General features: G+C 45.5%; 1 protein-coding gene across 1 annotated transcript in view; it reads right to left on the reverse strand.

Moving 5' to 3' along the window:
- Positions 1 to 4,110: 4,110 nt before the first annotated feature.
- TMEM97 (transmembrane protein 97) overlaps positions 4,111 to 23,059 on the reverse strand; it is a 78,186-nt gene continuing 59,237 nt past the window's right edge. The window contains exon 3 of the mRNA XM_086954550.1: positions 4,111 to 5,530. Coding sequence (XP_086810676.1) covers positions 5,283 to 5,530 — 248 coding nt within the window. The 3' untranslated portion in view covers positions 4,111 to 5,282. The remainder of the gene's footprint in view (positions 5,531 to 23,059) is intronic.

A 23,059-nucleotide genomic window follows, 5' to 3' on the forward strand; every position in this document is an offset into this window, starting at 1 on the left:
GGAGGTTCTTACTCAATGTAAGAATCAAATTAGTTCCTGTTTGGATGATGATTGTGATTCTGGCTGCTTAATAGCTCACTTTGTCTCCATGAATAGTATTATTGATGGTATTTTTACTAAGGCCCCGTTAGCCAATAGTGGTCCGAAGCAGGGGTGGTTTGATAAGACCTGTATAGTCGCCCTCCGTGATCTAAAGAATGCTTTAGGCACCAAACCACGCGTCAAGACGGATATACAATACTTTAGGGCTAGATATAAAATAGCAATTAACACTAGGAAAAGGGTATTACAGACTGAGGCGTGGGATAAGTTGAAGGAAGCAGCCGAGACTAAAAACTGCAAACTGTATTGGGAAACAATTAACAGCCCGTTTCTCAATAAAGAAAATGTTCCAGAATTAACCTCTTATGTGGCATGTAGCGATTGGGTTAGTCATTTTTCCAAAATATTCAATCCAGAAGGGTTATCTTCTGAGTCACTATCACCAGAGCCTACTCCATGGCTACCCCTCTCGTTGGGAATAACATTAGAAGAAAGCCATGAAGCAATTTCTTTAAGTAAAGGAGGCAAGGCCCCTGGCCCCGATGGGGTCCCGCTGGATCTATACAAAGATGAAACGGCTTTATGGGCTCCCATCTTGGCGAGGATATTTAATTGTGCGGCAGAAACTAATTTTCCATCCACTTGGGGCCAATCGGTCATTATTCCTTTACATAAGAAAGGTGATAAATCAGAGGCCTCTAACTACCGCCCAATTTCATTATTGGACGCCTCTGTAAAGGTGATGAGTAGGATTTTGCTCAAGAGGCTGGAAGACTGGGCAACTGATTTTAACATCTTAACTAGAGTCCAATATGGCTTTCGGAAAGGCCTGGGCACATTGGACCAATGTGTAAATCTGGACCTTTTAATCAATAAATATACTGTGGCTAAAAATGGCAACCTCTTTTTATGTTTTGCTGATTTGAGCAGCGCTTTTGATTTGGTTAACCATAACATTCTTTGGGAGGTTTTGCTTGATGCAGGGGCCCCAAGGGAAATAGTTCATTTTTTGGCTAGACTCTACGAAAAACTCTCCTGTAAAGTCCGCTATGGCACCCTTGGTGAATGTACCCCGTTTTTTAAAGTGTCTCGGGGCATACGCCAGGGATGTGTTTTGGCCCCGCTTTTATTTTCCCTCTTTATTAATGATGTCGACCGTTCCTTGGTTGACATCCCAGCAGATGCCCCCCTGATTGGTGGTAAACCTGTCCCGCTGTTACTTTACGCGGATGACGCTGTTCTTTTATCCCGAACACAGATGGGCCTTCAGCGCCTAATCGATAATTTTATGCAGTTTATTCAAGTTAGGCGGCTTCGTGTGAACAAAACCAAGACGTATGTAATGTCATGCGGTCAGACAGCTAAGCAGGTAAAGCATACCTTTTTTCTGGATAAGGAAAAGTTGACTCCTGTCAAGTCCTTTTGTTATCTAGGAATTACATACAACAATAGTGGGTCCTGGACCGCGGAATTTGATTCTATCAGACTAAAAATGCTGCGGTCTACTAGCAGTATTTTTCGTTTTGCCTCTAAACTTGGCTCACGAAGCATTTTAGACATGATGAACATATACAATGTATACTGTGTCTCCTCTGCTCTGTATGGGGCAGGGGTGTGGGGACATAGCGAGGGTATATCCCTGCAGAAGGAGGAAAATAAGTTTTTAAGGAGGTTGTTATGTGTTCCCCCTTCTGCCTCCATCCAGCTGATCCATGAAGAAGTCGGGATCGAGTTCATTTCTGACTTAGCAGCAGTCCGGCCACTTTTATTGTGGCGTTCTATTTGGGCTAAGCCAGAGACTCGATTCACTCAGGATATTATTCTTGATTGTATAGGCTTGGACCACTCTTCACGCATATTGTGGTTGAGATACATTCACCGCTGGTATCTCCTTCTTTTTAATATTGATGTGTTCCGTGAGCCTGAAGAGGTTGTTTCTATCTCAAAAAAAGAAATTAAGACAACGTTCCTAAACTTCCGAAAGGCAGAGCGAGATAAAATCTCTGGCAATCTTGTTACCGTGAAATTTTATAAAGATTTAAATCTAACTTCGGGACTCCAATCCTATCTTGTGTATGTGACTCGTCCCTCTCATCAGTATGTTTTAACACGTGTCAGATTGGGCATTGTTCACCACCTGGTTGCTTTTCCAAACACAAGAACCAGTTCAGACATACCCTGTCCGTGTGACAGTATTTCCCGGCAGAGTAGTTGCCATTTCTTACTTTTCTGTAAATTTTTTCATTTTTTCAGGTTAAAATACCTTAAGCCAATTTTTATTAAATACAATATTCGTACTACACAAACAGCACTGATATTTTTATCCTCATTAGAGAACGAGGAGATTTGCTTTTTTCTGGCTACTTTTATTTTGAAATGTACAGCTGCCAGGAAAAGTATTGTACTATAATATTTTTATACTTACCTGTCTGTACCTATGTTATACAGCTGCCAGGAATTGTTTTATGTTGCTATTACTGTTTACATTCCTGTCTGTATATATACGCCTTCAAATTTTATATCAATTTCTGTAATTAAGGTATTATTCATATTTGTAGAGGTCCACAGTATATTATGATTATTTAAAAAATTTTGATGTACAGCTGCCAGGAAAGGCCTATTGAGTAATCCCTACTGATCCCCTGTCTGTTCATTTATGAATGTCTTGTATTTTATAATAGTATGTTGACATAGAGACAAGATCACTTATTAATTGTTGCACTCTAACCTTTTGCACATTGTCTTATCATCTTTTCCTATAAGAGCTCATATGGTGATTTTAAATATTTTAACTATGTACTTTTGCTTGTATGATTTGTATGTACAAATCGAATAAAAGCTTTTGAAATTGAAATTGAATTGAATTAATTTATTATGTGCGTATTGAGTTTCAGGGAATGATATAAATATTTGAATTAATGTTTTTCTATATTTCTTAGTTTGTCAAATAGGCAGGTGTCTGTGACTGTTGGATTGTCAAAAGTAAATCTGTTTATGTGTACTGAAATCTTTTTATTCATGAAACATTATAGATGATTAATCTATATCTTTTTTGATTTTGTATTTTTCGTACAACAGCCCTGATGATGTCCATGGTTGGACGAAACGCGTCGGCTGTTTGACATATGTATTGACTATTGAAACAACGAAGATGCACTACTAACTGATCGCCATCATTTCTGTTGAAACAATATCAATAAAGAACATTTTTGGAATTCACATTGTGAACCTTTCGGATATTTCTTGTGGAACTCGTCGCTCCCTCAATTCATTAGAATTTGATTATGGACTTGATTGGATTTTTTCGGTGGATCCATATGAGGTTTTGAGCCGACATTGGAATGTTTACTACTTGTATCACTTCATATATGAATTTGGTTATTGTCTGTGCTGACTGAGTAACCCTCACCGTTTTTTGTTTATTAGTACTTGCATGCAGTGAACCCACAGCAAAGTTTGAAAAAACATTTGGGGATCTGCTCCTGGCACACCATGAAAGTACTGGAATATTTAATGAGAGTCCTTTCAGGATATATGGTTTTGTAGCAAATTTATGTGAAATTTTATGCTTTAAAATGCACAACTTCATTCCACATTTTTTTAAAGACAATTTTGATTGATTTCCATGTTGAAAAAATTAATTCGGAGCAAACATCTCAGTCAGTCTCATTCCAGACAATAAAACGTGATAGTTATGATTCAATAGGCTAGAGTTATAGGATCCTCACACAGTCACCATCAGGACCACAACCCCATCACAGTTTTATGTAACTCTCTACTCCACGACTACATCATGCATTAATGATTTGTGTCTGTATCCCTGTGAGATCAGTATATTTCCTCTGTATTGGACCCAATCTTTCCAAATGCTATAATGTTTTTGTGTGAAACTCATACACTGATCGAGAACTGCAAAGCACGGTCACTACTGCAACAGAATCAAAAGCTGCAAACACCCGTCTCGGTGCACTAGACCGCAGTGCCTATCAAGCTAAAGATCAACAACACATTATATGTAAAGAGCTGAACCAGAGAGAAAATAACACTGAAGAAGGAACTTGGCCCTTGTTTATTCAAAATAGAATGCTTTAATTGAATGGAATGCGGTATAAACTTTAATCATGATTTTAAGATAGTACACATTTAAAAAAAATTCCAATACACCATCAGATGTTTTCTTTATAAAAAGATCCTTAACAAATGATTTTATTAAAGAAATGTAATGTTAGTGTACATTAAAACATTTATATCAAAGAGAGGCGAAAAATAAAGGTACAGATTTGCATTATTCACAGTTAAGCCCACATGGCAGAAGAACACTTTTGGAGGAGGGTAGAAGAGGAATCTGCTAAAGATAACGAATTGAAGTGTGGTTCATAAATTAGAGCATCTCACAATCCCCTTGCACCCTGGAAATGTAAGGTACTAAGCTTAAGTGTGTCGACATTTATTTAAAAAACTGTTACATTCTGGACATGAAATACAATTAGTAGAAATACATTTAGTTTGCATTTTGAACTGTGGTCATTACCAAATTTCTTCATGAACTCAATTTAGATTTAGCACCTAAAATAGCTAGGGTTGAAAAGGGAATAGAGACTGTGCCCAGCTGCGGTCATGGCAAGGTTGAAAGTTGTAGCAAAACCGAGACTGTCACAGAAAAAGTATCATTAATATTTGAAAAAAGGATTTCAAACTAAACGTAAAATTCAGAGATGGTTAGCAACCTTCAGCCAATACTTTCTCACTAAACGTTTCAAACTATAAGCATTTCCAGCTAAGTATTTTGAACTTTTACATAGAGTCAGAAGGTACACAGCACTGAATCTAAAGGCTGGTCCAACGTACAGGCAACAACCAGGAACTTACATTTTCAAACAACTGGAAAGAGTTACTTATTGTTCCACCATCTTCTGAAACCTTCAGTTTTTAAATCCCCCCCCACCCACTGTACAGGGGCTGTTCACTATGTACTCCAGTAAAAAGTGGTACATAGTGTGTAAAGGTGCAGTGAGTGCAGTTTTTGAGAGACACAGATGTTCCACGAACAATTCACAGGCTTTCATGTATTTACATACACATAGTTGACAAGTGTAACTGCTGTGCAAGGTCATTATGAGAGTTCAGTATGTTGTGGGTACCACAAAAGTACCAATGGCAGTAATATTGCTGCTGTATTTGGCATGAACCCTTCGTCTTAGTTCACCTCCCCCCTCAAGCGCCTCCAATGGCAGCCATCTTTACTTCCTTTTCTTTTTTTCCTCCTGCGCGTATTTCGGGTTGTAAAGCATGGTGTTCAGCAGCAGCAGCGACATCAGCAAGTATGGGGCGTAAAATGACACAAGAGTCAGGCGCTCATTTTGGGTCACAGGCTTCTGTGAGGACAGAGGTAAATCAGCAAACAAAACATGCACAATGATGGGCAGGACAGTCGTCGCAACGTGGACGGAGTAAATAATGGCTGGAATGCGGATCCATTTGCAACCACCTGTGAAGAATTGAAAGGAAAAAAAGAAACATGATTACTTATACTATATTATAAAAATACTTGCAGTAGCTCTTCATACCAGCAGGGAGAACCTCTGAACTACAGTGGTCATCTCCTCCCTCCCACCCCAATTCAAGCAGAACCTCTTGGACAAGCGCGAGCATATGGACTAATACTTTGAACTACACCAGCGGTACTACCAAGGTTGAATAGTACCATAACTCTAATCAAATCATTCATACAGAAGACCCAGGATTAAATGGAAGCTAAACCTACTATGGAGCTCCAATGATCCTTTAGTGACAAGGTGCCGTTCTATAAACACAAGTTGATATCCATGGTTTGTGTTATTCTTCGTGTGATGGAATAACATTTGGCGCACGTGGCAATGGAAAATAAGGATCCACAGATATAAAAAACTTAAATAATAGAAAGCCGATATCAACAGAGAATAATAGATGTGACAGAAATAGAAGAAAACGTGTTCTTTTGGATGTACCAATTTGCATCTACTCGTTAAACTAGTCAATGCAATATTCAGACTGTGCTAAATATTTCCACAGCATTTCCAACTCATTTGGCTAATAAGAGAAACATTCTCACCTGTCTATGTATTTGTGCAGATCCTCATTCAATTTTACATCAACTACTCCAGACTCAAACATACATATGATTTGTGGCTTATCAGTAAATTCTATGCCACGGACAGAAGATGGTGGATAAGGTGGACACATGGATGATACAGAAAATGTGCAAAATACACCTTCCCTTGTAAAACATTATGGATACACACATTACAGAGCAAATGCAACAGGTAAATAGCTTCCTTCCACAGCATAGGTTCTTGTCTGGATTGGTTTGTAGACTAAGATACTACAACCGGTATATTCTATACATGGATTTCATGTTATCGGTTGGCACTCAAACAGACTTATCTGCACTAGAAACAAGGCCTTGAGCATCAACTTAGCAACTCTCAGCTCCAGGTTACCAGCGAGTGATTTCTTTCATGCCATTGTCTACAGACGTTGTAGAGCCACAGGCCTGCGTAGCTTCCACACAAGCACAGTGCCTACTGTGAGCTTACTGTAAGGTTATTAAGGTCAGAGGGCCCTGAGGTAGCATTAGCACAGACAATATGGCTCCGCCGTGAAAGAATTAAACTTTGCCAATGCTAGATGACCACAGCGACTGTTCAAACATCCATGGTAGCCGTCTTTGAATGGGATGTGTAAAAGCAATAACTAAAATGCATTCAAAGGCAAGGGCCGACATCTTGGAATGATCAAAACCCCATTTAAAAAGATGCCAGCTGACAGGGCAGAGAATAGCAAAAAAGTAACAATAAATCCATAAACAAGGGGACTGGAGGCTGGAGGATGCTGGGTGGTCGGGTACTTAAGAGTGGGGGAAAAGGGAGAGAAAATAGCAAGGTCTGTCATCAGCAATGGAAGGATACCAAATGTTCATACAAAAGACAGACTGAAATACTCCTGGGAGGGAGAAACACCAGAATAGTGACGCAAGCTATTGAAGCAGGGACAGGGAAGTGAGACAGACAACAAAGCTATTTAATCAGGAGCAAGGTGTTGACCCAGAGCCAACTCTAAGTACATGTGATGTACTTAAGAATAATAGGTCTGCCAACAGATTCTTGATATGCATTACAGAACAGGGCTATAATCTGCCACACTTAAGTGACAGTCTTGTCTTTGTCCATTTCTCTTAGTGTATTGAATTTGTTGATGGGTAGTATGATTAGGGTATGCTGCAATGTTGGGGACTATCCCGGCTTTTACTGTGTCCTCTTCGCTTTAGACAGGAGCGGTTAAGGTACACATTGGACTAAGCCAATTAAAACCCGTTTGAAATGAATGTGCACCGCACAGGAAGACAGTGAATTTGGATCACTCAGATGTGAAAGACATTAGGGCGAAGAACAATTGATCCCACCCTGCAGGAGTACTTTTGGTCCAATATTGCTCCTGTTTAATCACAGATTTGGTGCTTCTGAGGTCCACCATGCATGGTGTTTGTAAGAGTAGGATCTACCAACTAGGATCTTACAACTGCTTGACAGCTTGGGACTGCGGACAATGACACCGTTCCTGGGGCTCAATAATGCAATATCAATCTCTTATGTACTCAGTTTGGGCGTTGGAACAAGCGCTGCACTGAAGCGCTGCCCTGGTGCACTGCAAATTCAAAATGGAAAGGATGTGAACCATGTATCAGTAGGCCTTTAGGCATCCTTCTGCTCTGCTACCCGTCTGACAGTGCGTTTGTTCGAATAGTGTGCGGGATTTGATTTGAGAGCTAGCATGACCTGACATTCGACATTAAAAACCAGAAAAGGAAAGCAATGCAACCATAAAGACAATAAGAACAGCCACGATTTTAAGAATGGACTGACTTTTAAGACGCATGGGCAATCTGTTCCAAAGTTGACAGGTGGAATAGACAAAACTGTGGCCGCCCCACAAAATCCTTATTAATTATTTCAAGAATGACTGAACTTGAAGCATCAGATCACAGCAGTCCATTTGGAAAGTACCACCTGATTTTCCTTTTAAGGTTCTCTGCTCCAGTTCCACCCAAAGCTTTACGTGCCAAACATAATGCCTTAAAGGCAACTCTCGTCCTGACTGGGAGCCATTGAAGCGGAGCCAAGGCACCAGAGATTCTGCAGCATCGGAAGCGGATTTAATAACAGCTTTTTAATGCCCAAATAAAGGGCATTACAGTATCGAGCCTAGATAAAACTAGAGCAAAGACAACTGACTTTTGCAATTCAAAAGGAATAAAGGGCAATGCCGTCTTCAACATTCTCAACATGAAAAAGCATCACGAGGTCAGTTTATTGGTCCAGTCCGCAAACGAAAGCTCAGCATACAAAACTATCCAAGGTTCTTACTTTAGAAGCTGGTAAGAGAGGAGTGATGAGGGACTGAGGCTACAAAGAATGACTCCAGAAAGAGGCATCTTTCCTGAAAAGGAAAACCTCTGTTTTTTCTGAATTTAACTTCAGGCAATTGCCACTCATCCAATTGAAAATGGCACCCACACACCTGTTAAACCGAGATAGACAACGATCGGGGTGTCGTCTGCATAGGCTACTGTGGCAAATCCAAAAGAGGGAATCACCTCTTTTGGATTTGTGGCTAGAGGAGCCACTTAGATATTAAAAAAGCATGGGCTAAGTAATAATCCCTATTGAAGCCCACACGGTAGAATCATTTTGAATTAAACTCCCCAAGGGCCACCGACTGCTCCCTATTTGTTAGATGTGAAGAAATAAGATCACAATCTCAATTGTTGCCAGACTCAAGAAGGACCACGTGGCTCACCGTGTCAAAGGCTGTGGATAGACCCAAAAGGATCACTGCAGCCTTTTCACCCGTGTCCATGATGAGTCTAATCTCTTCAGAAACCACAACCACAGCAGCCTCGGTACTGTGGCGAGACCTAAAGCCACACATTGCCTTGTTCAAAAATTCATGTTTCTCCAAATATTCCGATAATATTTTGTTAACCCCTTCGCTGCGGGGTGTTTCCCTCCCGCTGTGTGGGGGGTAAGAGGGCCGTGCGAGGCGCCGCTGTGCTTGCAACGAGCTTGGCTCGTCATGAGGCACAGTGCAGCTGTACTCATGACGAGCAGAGCTCGTGACAGCCACACCTGTTTTCGAACGTTCAGCACAGCGGGGAAATTATCCCCACCTGCGAACATTCCAACGCCCGTTACGAGCGGAGCTCGTCATGAGTGCAGCTCAACCGTGCCTCATGACGAGCTGAGCTCGTCATGAGCATGGAAGAGGTTAAGATGTTTTTCAAAACCTTTACTGGATATGATAATCATGATAGGTGGGTAGTTTCTCTACCATAGGATCAAGAGAATGCTTTTTCAGCAGAGGAAGAAGGGAGGCATTTTTTCATTCCCTAGGAAAAACGCCCGCCTTGGTGATAGAGTTCAAAGAGACAGTAAGAACTGGAGCTAACTTTTCACCATGTCATGCCTCCTGGCCTGGTGTGATCAATTAACTCAAAGACTTAGTCTGTTGTCAGAAAGAGAAAGTACTGAAGTGGAGTTTTATTAGAGGTCCAAGAAAAAAATAATCTATCTGGTGAGGATTGGGTAAATTCGCTGTAGACTTTCTCCACTTTGTTTATAGAAAATTCCACCAGCATGTCTCAGAAAATCTGGCTTGGAGGTAAACCATTCAAGGAATTGTTTAACCCAACCTTGCTACCTGCTGTGTAAACTGTCCCTTTCCCCCCACCTTTAGTCATCTACGTTGTTAAGGCACATTGCTGGCTGAGCCACGCGTGCTATTTACCCGCAAGCCGTACAACACTTTCCTTAACCACGAATGTGCCTTAACAACGTAGATGACTAAAGGTGGGGGGGAAAGGGACAGTTTACACGGCAGGTAGCAAGGTTGGGTTACTTTAGAGTTGCAGAGGATCGTTTTTAGGGCTCAGGCCAAGGGGGCTGGGTCGGGATAGATTTTGGGGCGTGGGCTTAATTTTTAGGGCTCAGAGCAGGCAGAAAAGGGACAGTTTACAGGGCAGGGTCAGGGTAGTTTAGAGATGTAGGGGATAGTTTAGAGCTCTGGGCAGGGGGGGCTGGGGTCTGGGTAGTTTTTTAGGTGTGGGTTTAATTTTTAGGGGGCAAGGCAGGGGGTAAAAAGGACAAGTTACATGGCAAGGGTTATAATCTTTAGTTCGCATGCCCCCTTACCCATCATGTCTTTACCACGAAATTGTGAGGTAAAGGCAAGCGTAATAAAGGCATGAGTGGTAGAGGCATGCGTGCTAAAGACCCGGTTGTGGTACAGACCATGTGGTACAAGCATGCGTTAATTTAGGAGACAACCATGGAGCAGTTGGACTTTTTCTATACGTTTTCAGAATTTAATAGTACCAATTTAGAAACGGACTCATTAATCCACTCAGTATAACTTGCTGCAGCTTCGGTTGGATAAGTATCAGTAGCCTGGCTTCAAGGCTTTCAGCTAAATCTTTGTTATTAACCTTATTCCAGTCCCCGCTCTTTATGTCCCTCCTCACAGGGTTTACTACATCTTTCAAAGTCGATGAATCGAGACTGAAGTGGATTGCTTTATGGTCAGAACAGATGATAGGTAGTAATCCTTCCATTTTCAGATTACAATTATTGGAAAATATACCATCTAAAATATGGCACGTATGTATAGCGGGCTTAACTTATCTCGATAAAATTGCTCAATGCGCATAAAAACTTAGCGTTGGGGCTAGGGGGCCTATATACCAAAAGGCCATAAAACATGCCCTTCTCCGATAATTTGCATTTAAAAGAAAGGGGCTCACTATCCGTAAGGTTAGTAGGTTCACACAGTAATTCTAGCAGATTGTGGTAATCCATCGCTATTTGGCCTCTTGTGCCCGCCTAGTCCAATATTCCACTGCCTCTTGTGCCCGCCTGGTCCAATATGCCACTGCCTCTTGAGTCTGCCAGGTCCAATATTCAACTGCCTCTTGAGCCCCCCAGGTCCAATATTTCACTGCCTCTTGAGCCCCTCAGGACCAATATTCCACTGCCACTTGAGCCCCCCAGGTCCAATATTTCACTGCCTCTTGAGCCCCCAGGTCCAATATTTTACTGCCCCTTGAGCCCTCCAGGTCCAATATTCCACTGCCTCTTGAGCCCCCCAGGTCCAATATTCCACTGCCTCTTTTTCCTGCCTGGTCCAACATTTGACTGCCTCAGCAGCCCGCCTGGTCCAATATTTCACTTCCTTTAGAGCCCGCCTGGTCCAATATTCCACAGTCTCTCGAGCCACCTGGTCCAATATTCCACTTCCTCTTGAGCCCGCCTGGTCCAATATTCCACAGTCTCTTGAGCCCGCCAGGTCCACTATTCCACTGCCTCGTTTGCCTGCCTGGTCCAATATTCCACAGCCTCTGGTGTCCGCCATGACCAATATGCCACTGCCTCTTGAGCCCGACAGGACCAATATTTCAGTGCCTCTTGAGCCCGACAGGACCAATATGCCACTGCCTCTTGTGCCCATCAGGTCCACTATTCCACTGCCTCGTTTGCCTGCCTGGTCCAATATTCCACTGCCTCTTGAGCCCGACAGGACCAATATGCCACTGCCTCTCGAGGCGGCCCGGTCCAAAAATTCCACGGCCTCTTGTGCCCGCCTGGTCCAATATTCCACTGCCTCTTGAGCCCGCCTGGTCCAATATTTCACTGCCTCTTGAGCCCCTCAGGACCAATACTCCGCTGCCTCTTGAGCCCCCCAGGTCCAATATTCCACTGCCTCTTTTTCCTGCCTGGTCCAACATTTGACTGCCTCAGCAGCCCGCCTTGTCCAATATTTCACTTCCTTTAGAGCCCGCCTGGTCCAATATTCCACTGCCTCTCGAGCCGCGTGGTCCAATATTTCACTTCCTTTAGAGCCCGCCTGGTCCAATATTCCACTGCCTCTCGAGCCGCCTGGTCCAATATTCCACTTCCTCTTGAGCCCGCCTGGTCCAATATTCCACTTCCTCTTGAGCCCGCCTGGTCCAATATTCCACTTCCTCTTGAGCCGCCTGGTCCAATATTCCACAGTCTCCTGAGCCCGCCAGGTCCACTATTCCACTGCCTCGTTTGCCTGCTTGGTCCAATATTCCACAGCCTCTGGTGCCCGCCATGACTAATATGCCACTGCCTCTTGAGCCCGACAGGACCAATATTTCAGTGCCTCATGAGCCCGACAGGACCAATATGCCACTGCCTCTTGTGCCCACCAGGTCCACTATTCCACTGCCTCTTGAGTCTGCCAGGTCCAATATTCAACTGCCTCTTGAGCCCCCCAGGTCCAATATTTCACTGTCTCTTGAGCCCCCCAGGTCCAATATTTCACTGCCTCTTGAGCCCCACAGGACCAATATGCCACTGCCTCTTGAGCCGGCCCGGTCCAAAAATTTCCCTGCCTCTTGAGCCCGCCAGGTCCACTATTCCACTGCCTCTTTTGCCGTCTTGGTCCAATCTATTGATAGCGCAGCCAGCTGGTAATACTGCGGCAAGATTCGGATCTGAGGATTTGTCTGCCCAGGTTTTCAGCCGAAAATACCAAAATGGGGACGATACAGATGCTGAAAAAATCTGAAATCATAAGAGGGGAAGAAAGGACTGAAAGATCATTTTAAATCTTAGCAATGCCGGAGTTCATGCGAGGAAGTCGCTACTGCAAGAGGCAGAAGAGGTAATAAAAGCTTAAAGCACTGCCCCTCCTTCCACTGCCCCTCAAGCTGCAACTTTAACACCCTTAGGTAGGTTGGCCACGCTCAAGGCTAAGCTACCAAAGGGATAAGTGTTGGTGGGGTTAGAAGTAACAACACAATGCAAAATAATTGAGATATAATACTTTTTAAGTCCAGGCAAAAGCTTTTCGAGTTTGAACGGCTCGTTATTAGTGGTAAGAACGGTAATCGTGCCCCATATGGGGTTAGGGATAGGTACTATATGAAATTTGATTACAGGGAAAATAAAGAGTACAGTGGTAGAATGATGACCTGGAAACCTTTTTTTAACAGAAATGGGCACATAATGACTAGTTTGAAACGGGAGAGCTACTTACCAACTAAGTCAGGAAACTGAATACGAGGCAACGTTCGGATTTAACATAGGCGATTAACATGTATTTAGGGAACAGGGTGAACCACAACCATAAAGAACTTTCCACGGCATAAATGATTACAAAAGGATTAAAAGTATATGCTCGGATGGTCATAAACTGAAGAAAAAAAAACAGTCCAGAAAAGTCGATATAAACCACGCTACAAGGCCAGCGCTGAGAAGTGAAATACGTTGTCTTGTACATTTATTTCTCTTCAGCGCAACCATTTCCACTTCCTGTATTCGAAGGCAAGAGCCGTTAGTCACTGAGCGTAATATATGTGCGATACACTTCACAGCGCTGCTGCAGCTCACAGAGGAATTACGTGCCAACATTTAGTTAGGTGTTTAAGGCGCGTTCATACGAATTCTGAGCAGGAATCTTTCTAATTAATGTCAAAGAACATTTCTTTTCTATACGGTCAGTACCCCCGTGTCTCCACTAGATGGCGCCCTTTCTCCACGGATCTCCCTTTGCAGACGAGCTGCTTTTATGCTTATTTGAATGTCATGTTACAGAGGCGTAATACTACTATAGCAAAGCGCATTTATTAACTTTACCACTGCAAGCTAACTTGTTCGAGTTGCCACGAAATATGAAACAGTTATGAAACGGGAGTCCGTGTACAGAGAATGTCCCTGAAGTTTCCAATGGACCTACACTGATTGACACTTCCGTTTGTACAGTGACAGAGCATTCTTTGCACACACTTCACTGCAACGCATACTAACGTTTTAGAGACCCCGAGTCTTTCCCCGCAGAGGGCACCTCCTTGCCCACCATGCGGGTCTGGGTGATGTAAGGAGTCATTTCGAGAGGACACCCCCTGTACATACCAGTACCCAATCTAATAGTGTATCCGGGGTAGGAAGAGTTTGCGAAAAGCTCTTGACTCCAAAGTTTGTGGTTGTAAACCCACCTACCAGTGCTTTAAATGGGCCGGTACTCACCGGTACTGAGTACCGGCACTTCTGAATTTTCAGGCCCTCAGTACCGGCACTTTTTCAATAGCCAGAGAGAGTACCGGCACCCTATTAAACGGGGCTGCAAGCTCCGGTTATGTCTCCCCGTTTGCACAGGATAGATGACGCCATGCTTCTCAGGAGCTTGTAAGGGCGCCAAGCCTCTTACAGAGTCCCTGCTGGTGATTCCAGCAGCGCCCATGTGAATGGTCTGAGACAGCAGGGGTCTAATAGGGCTTGCCTTGCGTCACGCTGTGATTAACAGTGCAGGTTCTAGACAGACCCTTCCCTGTTGATCACATGCGCAACGACAGTTCAGCTGAAAGTGCTTTAGCCTCACCCTGCCCCTCTCGATCAGTTGTGTGTAAATGGGTTCAGAAAGACAGCCAAAGCTTGTTTTCTTTGCATCTTTTTCTTCAGGACAGGCGCTGCTTCTCTTTGTGAGCCCCTCCAACATTAATCACTGTGTTAATAAAGTAATTTACATAATCCAAGTGCCTTCTTCCGTGTTCGTGCCCAATCATCTATAGTTTACATTTTTTATCCAGTTTGCATATGCATATGATGTCTGGCACGTCCCGTGGATACGTCTTGTTAATAAAGTAATTAGCATAATCCAAGTGCCTTCTTCCGTGTTCGTGCCCCCCCATGATAATTATCTACAGTTTACATTTTTATCCCAGTTTGGCCCCGTCCCGTGGATACATCTTGTTAATAAAGTATTTTGAATAATTCAGTGATGTCATCATGTCGTGCTGTCATCTTCCGCGTTTGTGCATCCCATCTCCCATAGCTAATAGTTTTAAATGTGATCCCGGTTATAAAGTAATTGGCATGATTCCGTGATGTCATCATGTCATGCTGTCATCTTCCGTGTTCGAGCATCCCATCTCCCATGGCTAATATTTTCACATTTGCATTCTATTTGCATAATCCAAGTGCCTTCTTCCGTGTTCGTGCCCTCCCATGATAATTATCTACAGTTGAAATGTTTATCCCATTTGGCCCGTCCCTTGGATACGTCTTGTTAATAAAGTAATTTGAATAATTCTGTGACGTCATCATGTCGTGCTGTCATCTTCCATGTTTGCGCATCCCATCTCCCATGGCTAATAGTTTTAAATGTGATCCTGGTTATAAAGTAATTGGCATAATTCAGTGACGTCATCGTGTCGTGCTGTCATCTATCCATACACACAGATAGATACAGACGGACAGACACACACACACAGACACACCACACACACAGACACACAGACGCAGACATAGACGCAGATACACACACGCACACACACACCTGACCTGACCTGCCTGACTTGCTCAGTGTTGGCCGCTCCCCGAACATCGGTGTCCCTGAACCCTGGTATCGTTACGATTTTAATTGCAATTGCCGCCACCTTTTTGCATATTATTAGTACATAGCGCTAATTTCATTTTAATCTGCCTATAGCGCTGGAATTTGCTGTAGCGCTGGAATTTGCTGTAGCGCGTGTTTAAATAGGGATTTGACCGCAGCGCTACTGACTTTGTGGGTACTGCCTGACTTTCAACAGCTGCACCTTCGCCCACTTCCCAGATATATTTCAGCTGATTGTGCCGACCTCGGCGTGTTATTGTTTTGGCTAGGAGCCATTTTGTTGTTGTGCCTGCCAGCCCGCCCATCCACCCCGATCACACCTCCCTGCGGCCCCTCCCTCTCACTGAGTGAAGAGTGCTGACCCGCCCGAGCCTCCTCTGTGACCTGCCTGACTTGCTCAGTGTTGGCCGCTCCCCGAACATCGGTGTCCCTGAACCCTGGTATCGTTACGATTTTAATTGCAATTGCCGCCACCTTTTTGCATATTATTAGTACATAGCGCTAATTTCATTTTAATCTGCCTATAGCGCTGGAATTTGCTGTAGCGCTGGAATTTGCTGTAGCGCGTGTTTAAATAGGGATTTGACCGCAGCGCTACTGACTTTGTGGGTACTGCCTGACTTTCAACAGCTGCACCTTCGCCCACTTCCCAGATATATTTCAGCTGATTGTGCCGACCTCGGCGTGTTATTGTTTTGGCTAGGAGCCATTTTGTTGTTGTGCCTGCCAGCCCGCCCATCCACCCCGATCACACCTCCCTGCGGCCCCTCCCTCGCTCCGCCCCCCTACACCCCCCTACTTATGTCAGTAGGACCTACGCGCAGCGTTCGAGCGCAGCGATCGCGCCCAACCCGCGCCGAAGGTGCGCCAAAGGTAAGCCCGTCTACGCCCGTCCGCGCCTGGACCGCGCCCAGCGCCAGAGCCCCTGCCCCACGCGCTGCCCAGCCCCCCCGCATTACCTACGATGCCGCCACCCTCCTAGCCCTTAACCCCGGTCGCGTCCCCAACTGCGTCCAAGCCGCTCCTGGACACACCCATGGGCCTTTCTCCTGCTACTCCTGCAAATTCATCGGCACCGACAACGTATCCGCTACGACCACAACACAGACCCCTGACCCCAACCACCTACATTGCATCCTTCTCAACACCCGATCAGTCCACAGACACGCCATTGAACTATGGAATCTACTAGACACCATCTCTCCGGACGTCGCCTTCCTAACAGAAACTTGGATGAACGCCTCTTCCGCCCCAGACATCACCATTGCCATCCCAGAAGATTATAAAATCATACGCAAGGACCGTACCGGCACAGGAGGAGGAATCGCTATCGTCCATAAGAAGTCAATCCGCATCTCAACCAACTCTGACGCCAATCTCACCAACTCAGAACACCTTCACTTCCAGATCCACATCGACCCCAAGACCACACTCAGAGGCACCCTCCTCTATAGACCACCAGGTCCCCGCGCAAAATTCAGCGAAGACATCACGGACTTCATCACTCCACACGCGCTCCCCTCCAAAGACTACATCCTTCTGGGAGACCTTAATTTTCACCTTGAAAAGATCAACGACCGCAACACCACCACCCTCTTGGACAATCTCGCCAACCTCGGACTTAACCAACTGGTCACATCCCCCACCCACATCGCAGGTCACACACTCGACCCCATCTTCACCTCCAGCAACCATGTCTCCTTCAGCCACACCACGGAGCTCCTCTGGACTGACCACAGCTGCGTTCACTTCACCTACAACAAACCAAAACCCACCAACCACCTCCAACCAACTCTGCAAAGAAACTGGAACAAAATCACCACGGACCAGATCTCCGCATCGCTCCTTCTAAACACCCCAGCCCACTCTTCTAACGCAAACGAAGCCGCCGCCAACCTCACCCTATGGTTATCCAACACCGCCGACACCTTAGCACCACTGAAGAAACGTCAAAACAAACCTGCCAACAAAAAGGCCTCATGGTTTAACGATGACCTTAAGAAGTCCAAGAAACTCTGCCGCTCCCTCGAAAAGGCCTGGAAAAAAGACCCAACTACTAACACCAAGGACGCCTTCAAAAACGCCACCCGCACTCACCACCAACTAATCCGAAAGGCCAAGAAAACAGCATTCAAGGATCGACTAGACAACAACGCCCACAACAGCAAGGAACTTTTCAACATCGTCAAGGAATTTGCCAATCCCTCGGCCAACTCCAACGACATCACCCCCTCTCAAGCCCTCTGCGACTCCCTAGCCTCTTTCTTCCACAACAAGATTGCAGACATCCACAACAGCTTCGACAACCATCCCGGAGACCAACCCACCCAACCATCTGCTGAACATTCTCCCCCCGTGAACACCCTTAACGACTGGAACCCAATCTCCACTGAGGACACAATCCGCCTGATGAACTCCATCCACTCAGGATCCCCCACAGACCCATGTCCTCACCACATCTTCAACAAAGCAGACTCCATCATAGCACCGCACCTCCGAGACGTCATCAACAGCTCCCTCAACTCCGCCACCTTCCCGGAAGACTGGAAACACGCCGAACTCACCGCCCTCCTGAAGAAACCCACAGCGGACCCCACCGAACTCAAAAATTACCGCCCCATCTCGCTCCTTCCATTCCCGGCCAAAGTCATCGAGAAAGCTGTCAACAACCAGCTCGCCGCCTTCCTCGAAGCCAACAAATCCCTCGACTCCTCACAATCTGGCTTCCGAGCAAAACACAGCACTGAGACCGCCCTCATCGCAGCAACAGACGACATTCGAACTTTACTGGACAATGGAGACACAGTCGCCCTCATCCTCCTCGACCTCTCGGCAGCATTCGACACAGTCTGCCACAGCACCCTTTTACAACGCCTCAATAACATCGGAATCCAAGGAAAAGCACTTGAATGGATCACCTCATTCCTCACAGGAAGAACTCAGAAAGTCCGCCTCCCACCATTCAAGTCCGAAGCCACCGAAGTCATCTGTGGAGTACCTCAAGGTTCCTCACTCAGCCCCACCCTCTTCAACGTATACATGAGCCCCCTCGCGACCATCGCCCACCAACACAACCTCAACATCATCTCTTATGCGGATGACACTCAACTTATCCTCTCTCTCACCAATGACCCCAGCACCGCCAAAACTAACCTACACGAAGGAATGAAAGAAGTTGCCGAATGGATGAAACAAAGCCGTCTGAAACTGAACTCAGACAAAACAGAAGTCCTCATCCTAGGTACCTCCCCCTCTGCATGGGACGACTCATGGTGGCCGGAAGCCCTCGGAAAGGCACCCACCCCGACAGACCACGCACGAAACTTGGGCATCATCCTGGACTCCTCACTCTCAATGAATAAACAAGTCAGCGCCGTATCCTCTTCCTGCTTCAACATTCTTCGCATGCTGAGAAAAACATTTCGCTGGATCCCCACCGAAACAAGGAAAACGGTCACCCATGCTCTGGTCACGAGCCGACTGGACTACGGAAACACACTCTACGCAGGCACTACCGCGAAACTCCAGAAGAAACTCCAACGAATCCAAAACGCCTCAGCCAGGATCATATTAGACATCCCACGCAACGAACACATCTCCGGTCACCTTAAAGACCTCCACTGGCTACCCGTCAATAAGAGGATCACTTTCCGACTGCTAACCCACGCACACAAATCACTCTACGACATCGGACCAGAATGCCTCAACTCACGACTGTCCTTCTACACCCCGTCCCGCCAACTACGTTCTTCCAGCCTAGCCCTCGCCACTGTACCTCGCATCAACAAGACCACCATGGGAGGCAGATCCTTCTCATACCTGGCCGCTAAAACTTGGAACTCACTCCCCGCTTACCTTCGCCTTACCCAGAACCACCTAGCATTCAGAAAGCAACTTAAAACGTGGATATTTGACAAATAATCCTCCTCTCCCCTCTAAGCGCCTTGGGACCCTCTGGGTATGTAGTGCGCTATATAAATTCTCTGACTTGACTTGACCCAGACACACGCACACCCAGACATACGCACACCCAGACACACGCAGACCCAGACACACACACACCTAGACGCACACACCCAGACGCACACGCACACACACTGCAGAACAAAATACTGGCCAGATGGCAAACTTAGGGGATGAGTACAGAATGGAGGTGAGAAAAGGAGACAAGTAGGGAAATAAACAGTGAGGAAATTGAAGACTTGTGGAGAGAGTAAGCAAAAGGTGGGAAGAAGAGAAGCAGAACTAGGGAGATAAGCTTAGAGGCTGGGTAAAGATGAGAGGCGAATGGAGAGAACATGCCTACGTAAAGGCATGGAACCAGGAAGGAGCCTGGTCGTAGGGAAAAGGGCAGAGGCATTGTTTTAAATGTGTGTAGTAGCACGTCTCTACTGCTGAGGAGAGTACCAATACTCATGAAAGGTAGGCTCACTGGCTGCTAGTGCTGGTGAGCACGAGGCTGCCATGGTTGGAACCTATTTGACAGCCACGGCGCTTCTATAGACCTGAGCAGAGCCGCTGTTGAACTATTCAGATTGGGATCATTTGTACACGATGTCGCTGTGTTCACCGTCACACAGTATTGACAGTGGAGGGCCCATTTAGGCCCTGTGCTGTTAATCACATTCCCACTATTGTGTGCATTTGGGCAAACACAGGTATGGAGGCAGAACATGGACAGCGGCAATTTAGAAAGTCATGGGAGGTAAGGAGTTTAAAATGGCTTTAATCCTACCTGAGACTTTTTGTGAGTGTTTGCTTATGTCTGTGTGCTTGCCGACTTGTGTGTGCCTGCTTTTCTGTGAGAAAAAAGGGAGGGAAAGAGGGAGAGAATCAGGACACTCAGAAGATTTTAGAGGGAGTGTGTGTGAGTGTGTGTGTGTGTGTGTGTGCGTGTGTGTGTGTGAGAGTGTGGGTGTGAGTGTGAGTAAGCCTGAGAGTAGATAGTATTGTGCCAAACAACAACAAATAAAAGTATGGCATTAAAAAGCAGCAAATATTACAAAACGAGGAACTGTTCACATATCATCCTGTTGGGATTTCATTTTGTGTAACGAGTTAACCTGTTTCGTTTACATACACATATTTTTCATGTGTTTTTATAGTGGCTGCAACTGGTACAGAATTCATTATGCATCATCATATGTTGCTCTTAACCCCGCCCCTAGCCCCGCCCACTTGCCACACCTCTCGCTCATATTAATGAGTACCTGCACTTTTTTTTCCCCATTTAAAGCACTGCCACCTACAGAGCAGCGAGGTTTGTTGCTCCTAAAGGAAGGTACAGGTAGATGTGTGTATGGAGAAATACTATGCTCACTGAAGGCAGGAGAAAATGTCCTCCTTTCGAAAAAAGACCCTCACACACCCAGTCAGCTAGGTGTCTTCCTTCATCATTGGGTCTGCTCCTCGTCGGGTTGGCGCTGCAATACCCGATCGGCACCCATAATGGGGCCTTTTGACAGAGATCTTTTTTCCTGGCCATTGGGTGCAGTGCGTGTGAGGCACCTTTCCTGCCTGCGGAGCAGCGGAGATTAAATGTGTGCCAATGAGTTGGTGGCATTGCTGCCTTAAATGCAGGGCCACACGCCTGTGGTACACTAAATACACAGGTTTTGTAGCACGCCACAGTGAGCAGGTCCCATAGACTTAGCATCCACATCCGGGAAGGAATACATCAGGCTGTCATTGAAGAGCTGGCAAAAATATTTGTAGGGAGTATTATCAGCAGTGGTGCCAGCCTAGAGAGGAGTCCTAGCTGGCATACACATGCAAGGTACATGTTTTATTGGGAAGGCGGTTCAAAGCCGCCGTATAATCTTGCGATGTTGAAAAGAATCAAATGCAAGAGAGAGAGTTCAAGTGATAGGTCTGCTGGTACTCCGTTTGAATCTATTGTAGTTGCAAAATCATCGCGTGTGGAACCCACTCTGCTTCGGCGCCACAGCCGGACCAGAACCTGTCGAGACAAGGTTATTTTCTTTGATGAGGCAGATCTTTCAATGTTTTTGCCTAGAAACAGTTGTTCATTGGCTGGGAGTTAGGAGGGGCCTTTGGTTGAGGGCCTGTTTGGTTTAAGAAGGGTTTATGGAAGGCATTTAGAGTTATTTTTGGAAGACACGTTTATGCAAGGAATAATTGACTGGGATTAGCTCAAAGCTATCCATGAGGATGTTCTTGAATATATGAGCAGCAGATAGGTCTGCTGGTGGTCATGCTGGTCAACAGGCTTTTTCAGCCTTGAAGACGTCTTGAGTGGCAGGTGATTTTCCAGTGAAACGCACTGTGCTGCTGGAATTGCGATTGAGCAGTTGAGAAGGAAACAGGGGTCTGAAACGGTCTGGAGGATTGGAACTGATGCATGTGTGTCATGCATGCAGCAAGGACCAGTGGTGAGGCCTTCATGATGCCAAGGCATCCCAATGTCCCAAGGTACCTCCACTTCCGGTACTGCGGCTGGATGACCCTTTTTTCTGTGAACTCCTCGAGCAATCTGTTGTTTGTGATCTCAAGCCCCCTCCTCAGCTATCCCTGTTCAGATCTCCTGACTCATGTCTGGGTCTCTTGATCCCGGTCTACTCCCCGCGCTGCAGGACAGCTCTACGGCAGGTCTCGCTGAAACATGGCAGGCAACAGGTCTCCGGGCTCGTTGGCTCTCATCAGGTTTCCTTGCTACCTACTCCGAGTTGTTATACAGAAGAAAAGAAAATGAAACCTCCATGGTGCTCACCATTGAAAGGGTGAGCAGTGCCTATTCCTGGAGACATGTGTTGTACAGACACAGGCAATGACTGAAAAGAAAATACATTTATTCCACGAGTATACATTCAGACACAATTATACATTAGTTTAGTATCTACAAAATGACACATTTGTAGGGATTGATTAAACATGTAATGAGTTAACAGACCATAAGAGAAACAATATTCATTTAAAAAAAAATATTATATTGCATGAACATACCCATTACTAGAAAGCCACTGTCATTCAGTTAATTCTTTTCTATTCTGCGAGTCTTGTAAAGCCCATGGATAACAAAAGGCCTCTCAGCGCTAGAACAGTCATCGTCTGAACCGAATCACTAGGAGAAACTGGATTCCAAACAGTCATGTTGTTAAAGATGTATGGAACTACAGCTCAAAAGGCAGCTGGCGCAGGTCAAGAGGGAGAGAGTTCCACAATGTTGGGGCGATGGCAGAAAGAACAGACACACCAGTGAGATCTGCTGAACCTAGGGACCTGTAGTAGAGGAGCAGAGGACGATCTCAAAGACCTTTTAGGAATGTAGGGAGTGGCAAAAGGTCCCAAAAGAGCAAGACCTCCCTTGTGACGAGATCTGTACAGAATACATAAGGCTTTAAATTGGACCTGCTGATCAACTGGGAGCCGGTGGAGATCCCTCAGGGCCTTTTTTGCAGATTGGTGGCGCGGAGATTCATCAAAAGTCTTGCCGCAGCATTCTGTGTAGTCTGAAGTCTCTTTGTGACATACCGTCAAGAACCCAGGTATAGAACATTACCATAGTCAAGGCGAGAGATGAGAGCTTGGACAATCAGTCTCCTCA

Source organism: Lissotriton vulgaris, chromosome 2_1, assembly GCF_964263255.1.
Source record: "Lissotriton vulgaris chromosome 2_1, aLisVul1.2, whole genome shotgun sequence".
Taxonomy (NCBI): domain Eukaryota; kingdom Metazoa; phylum Chordata; class Amphibia; order Caudata; family Salamandridae; genus Lissotriton; species Lissotriton vulgaris.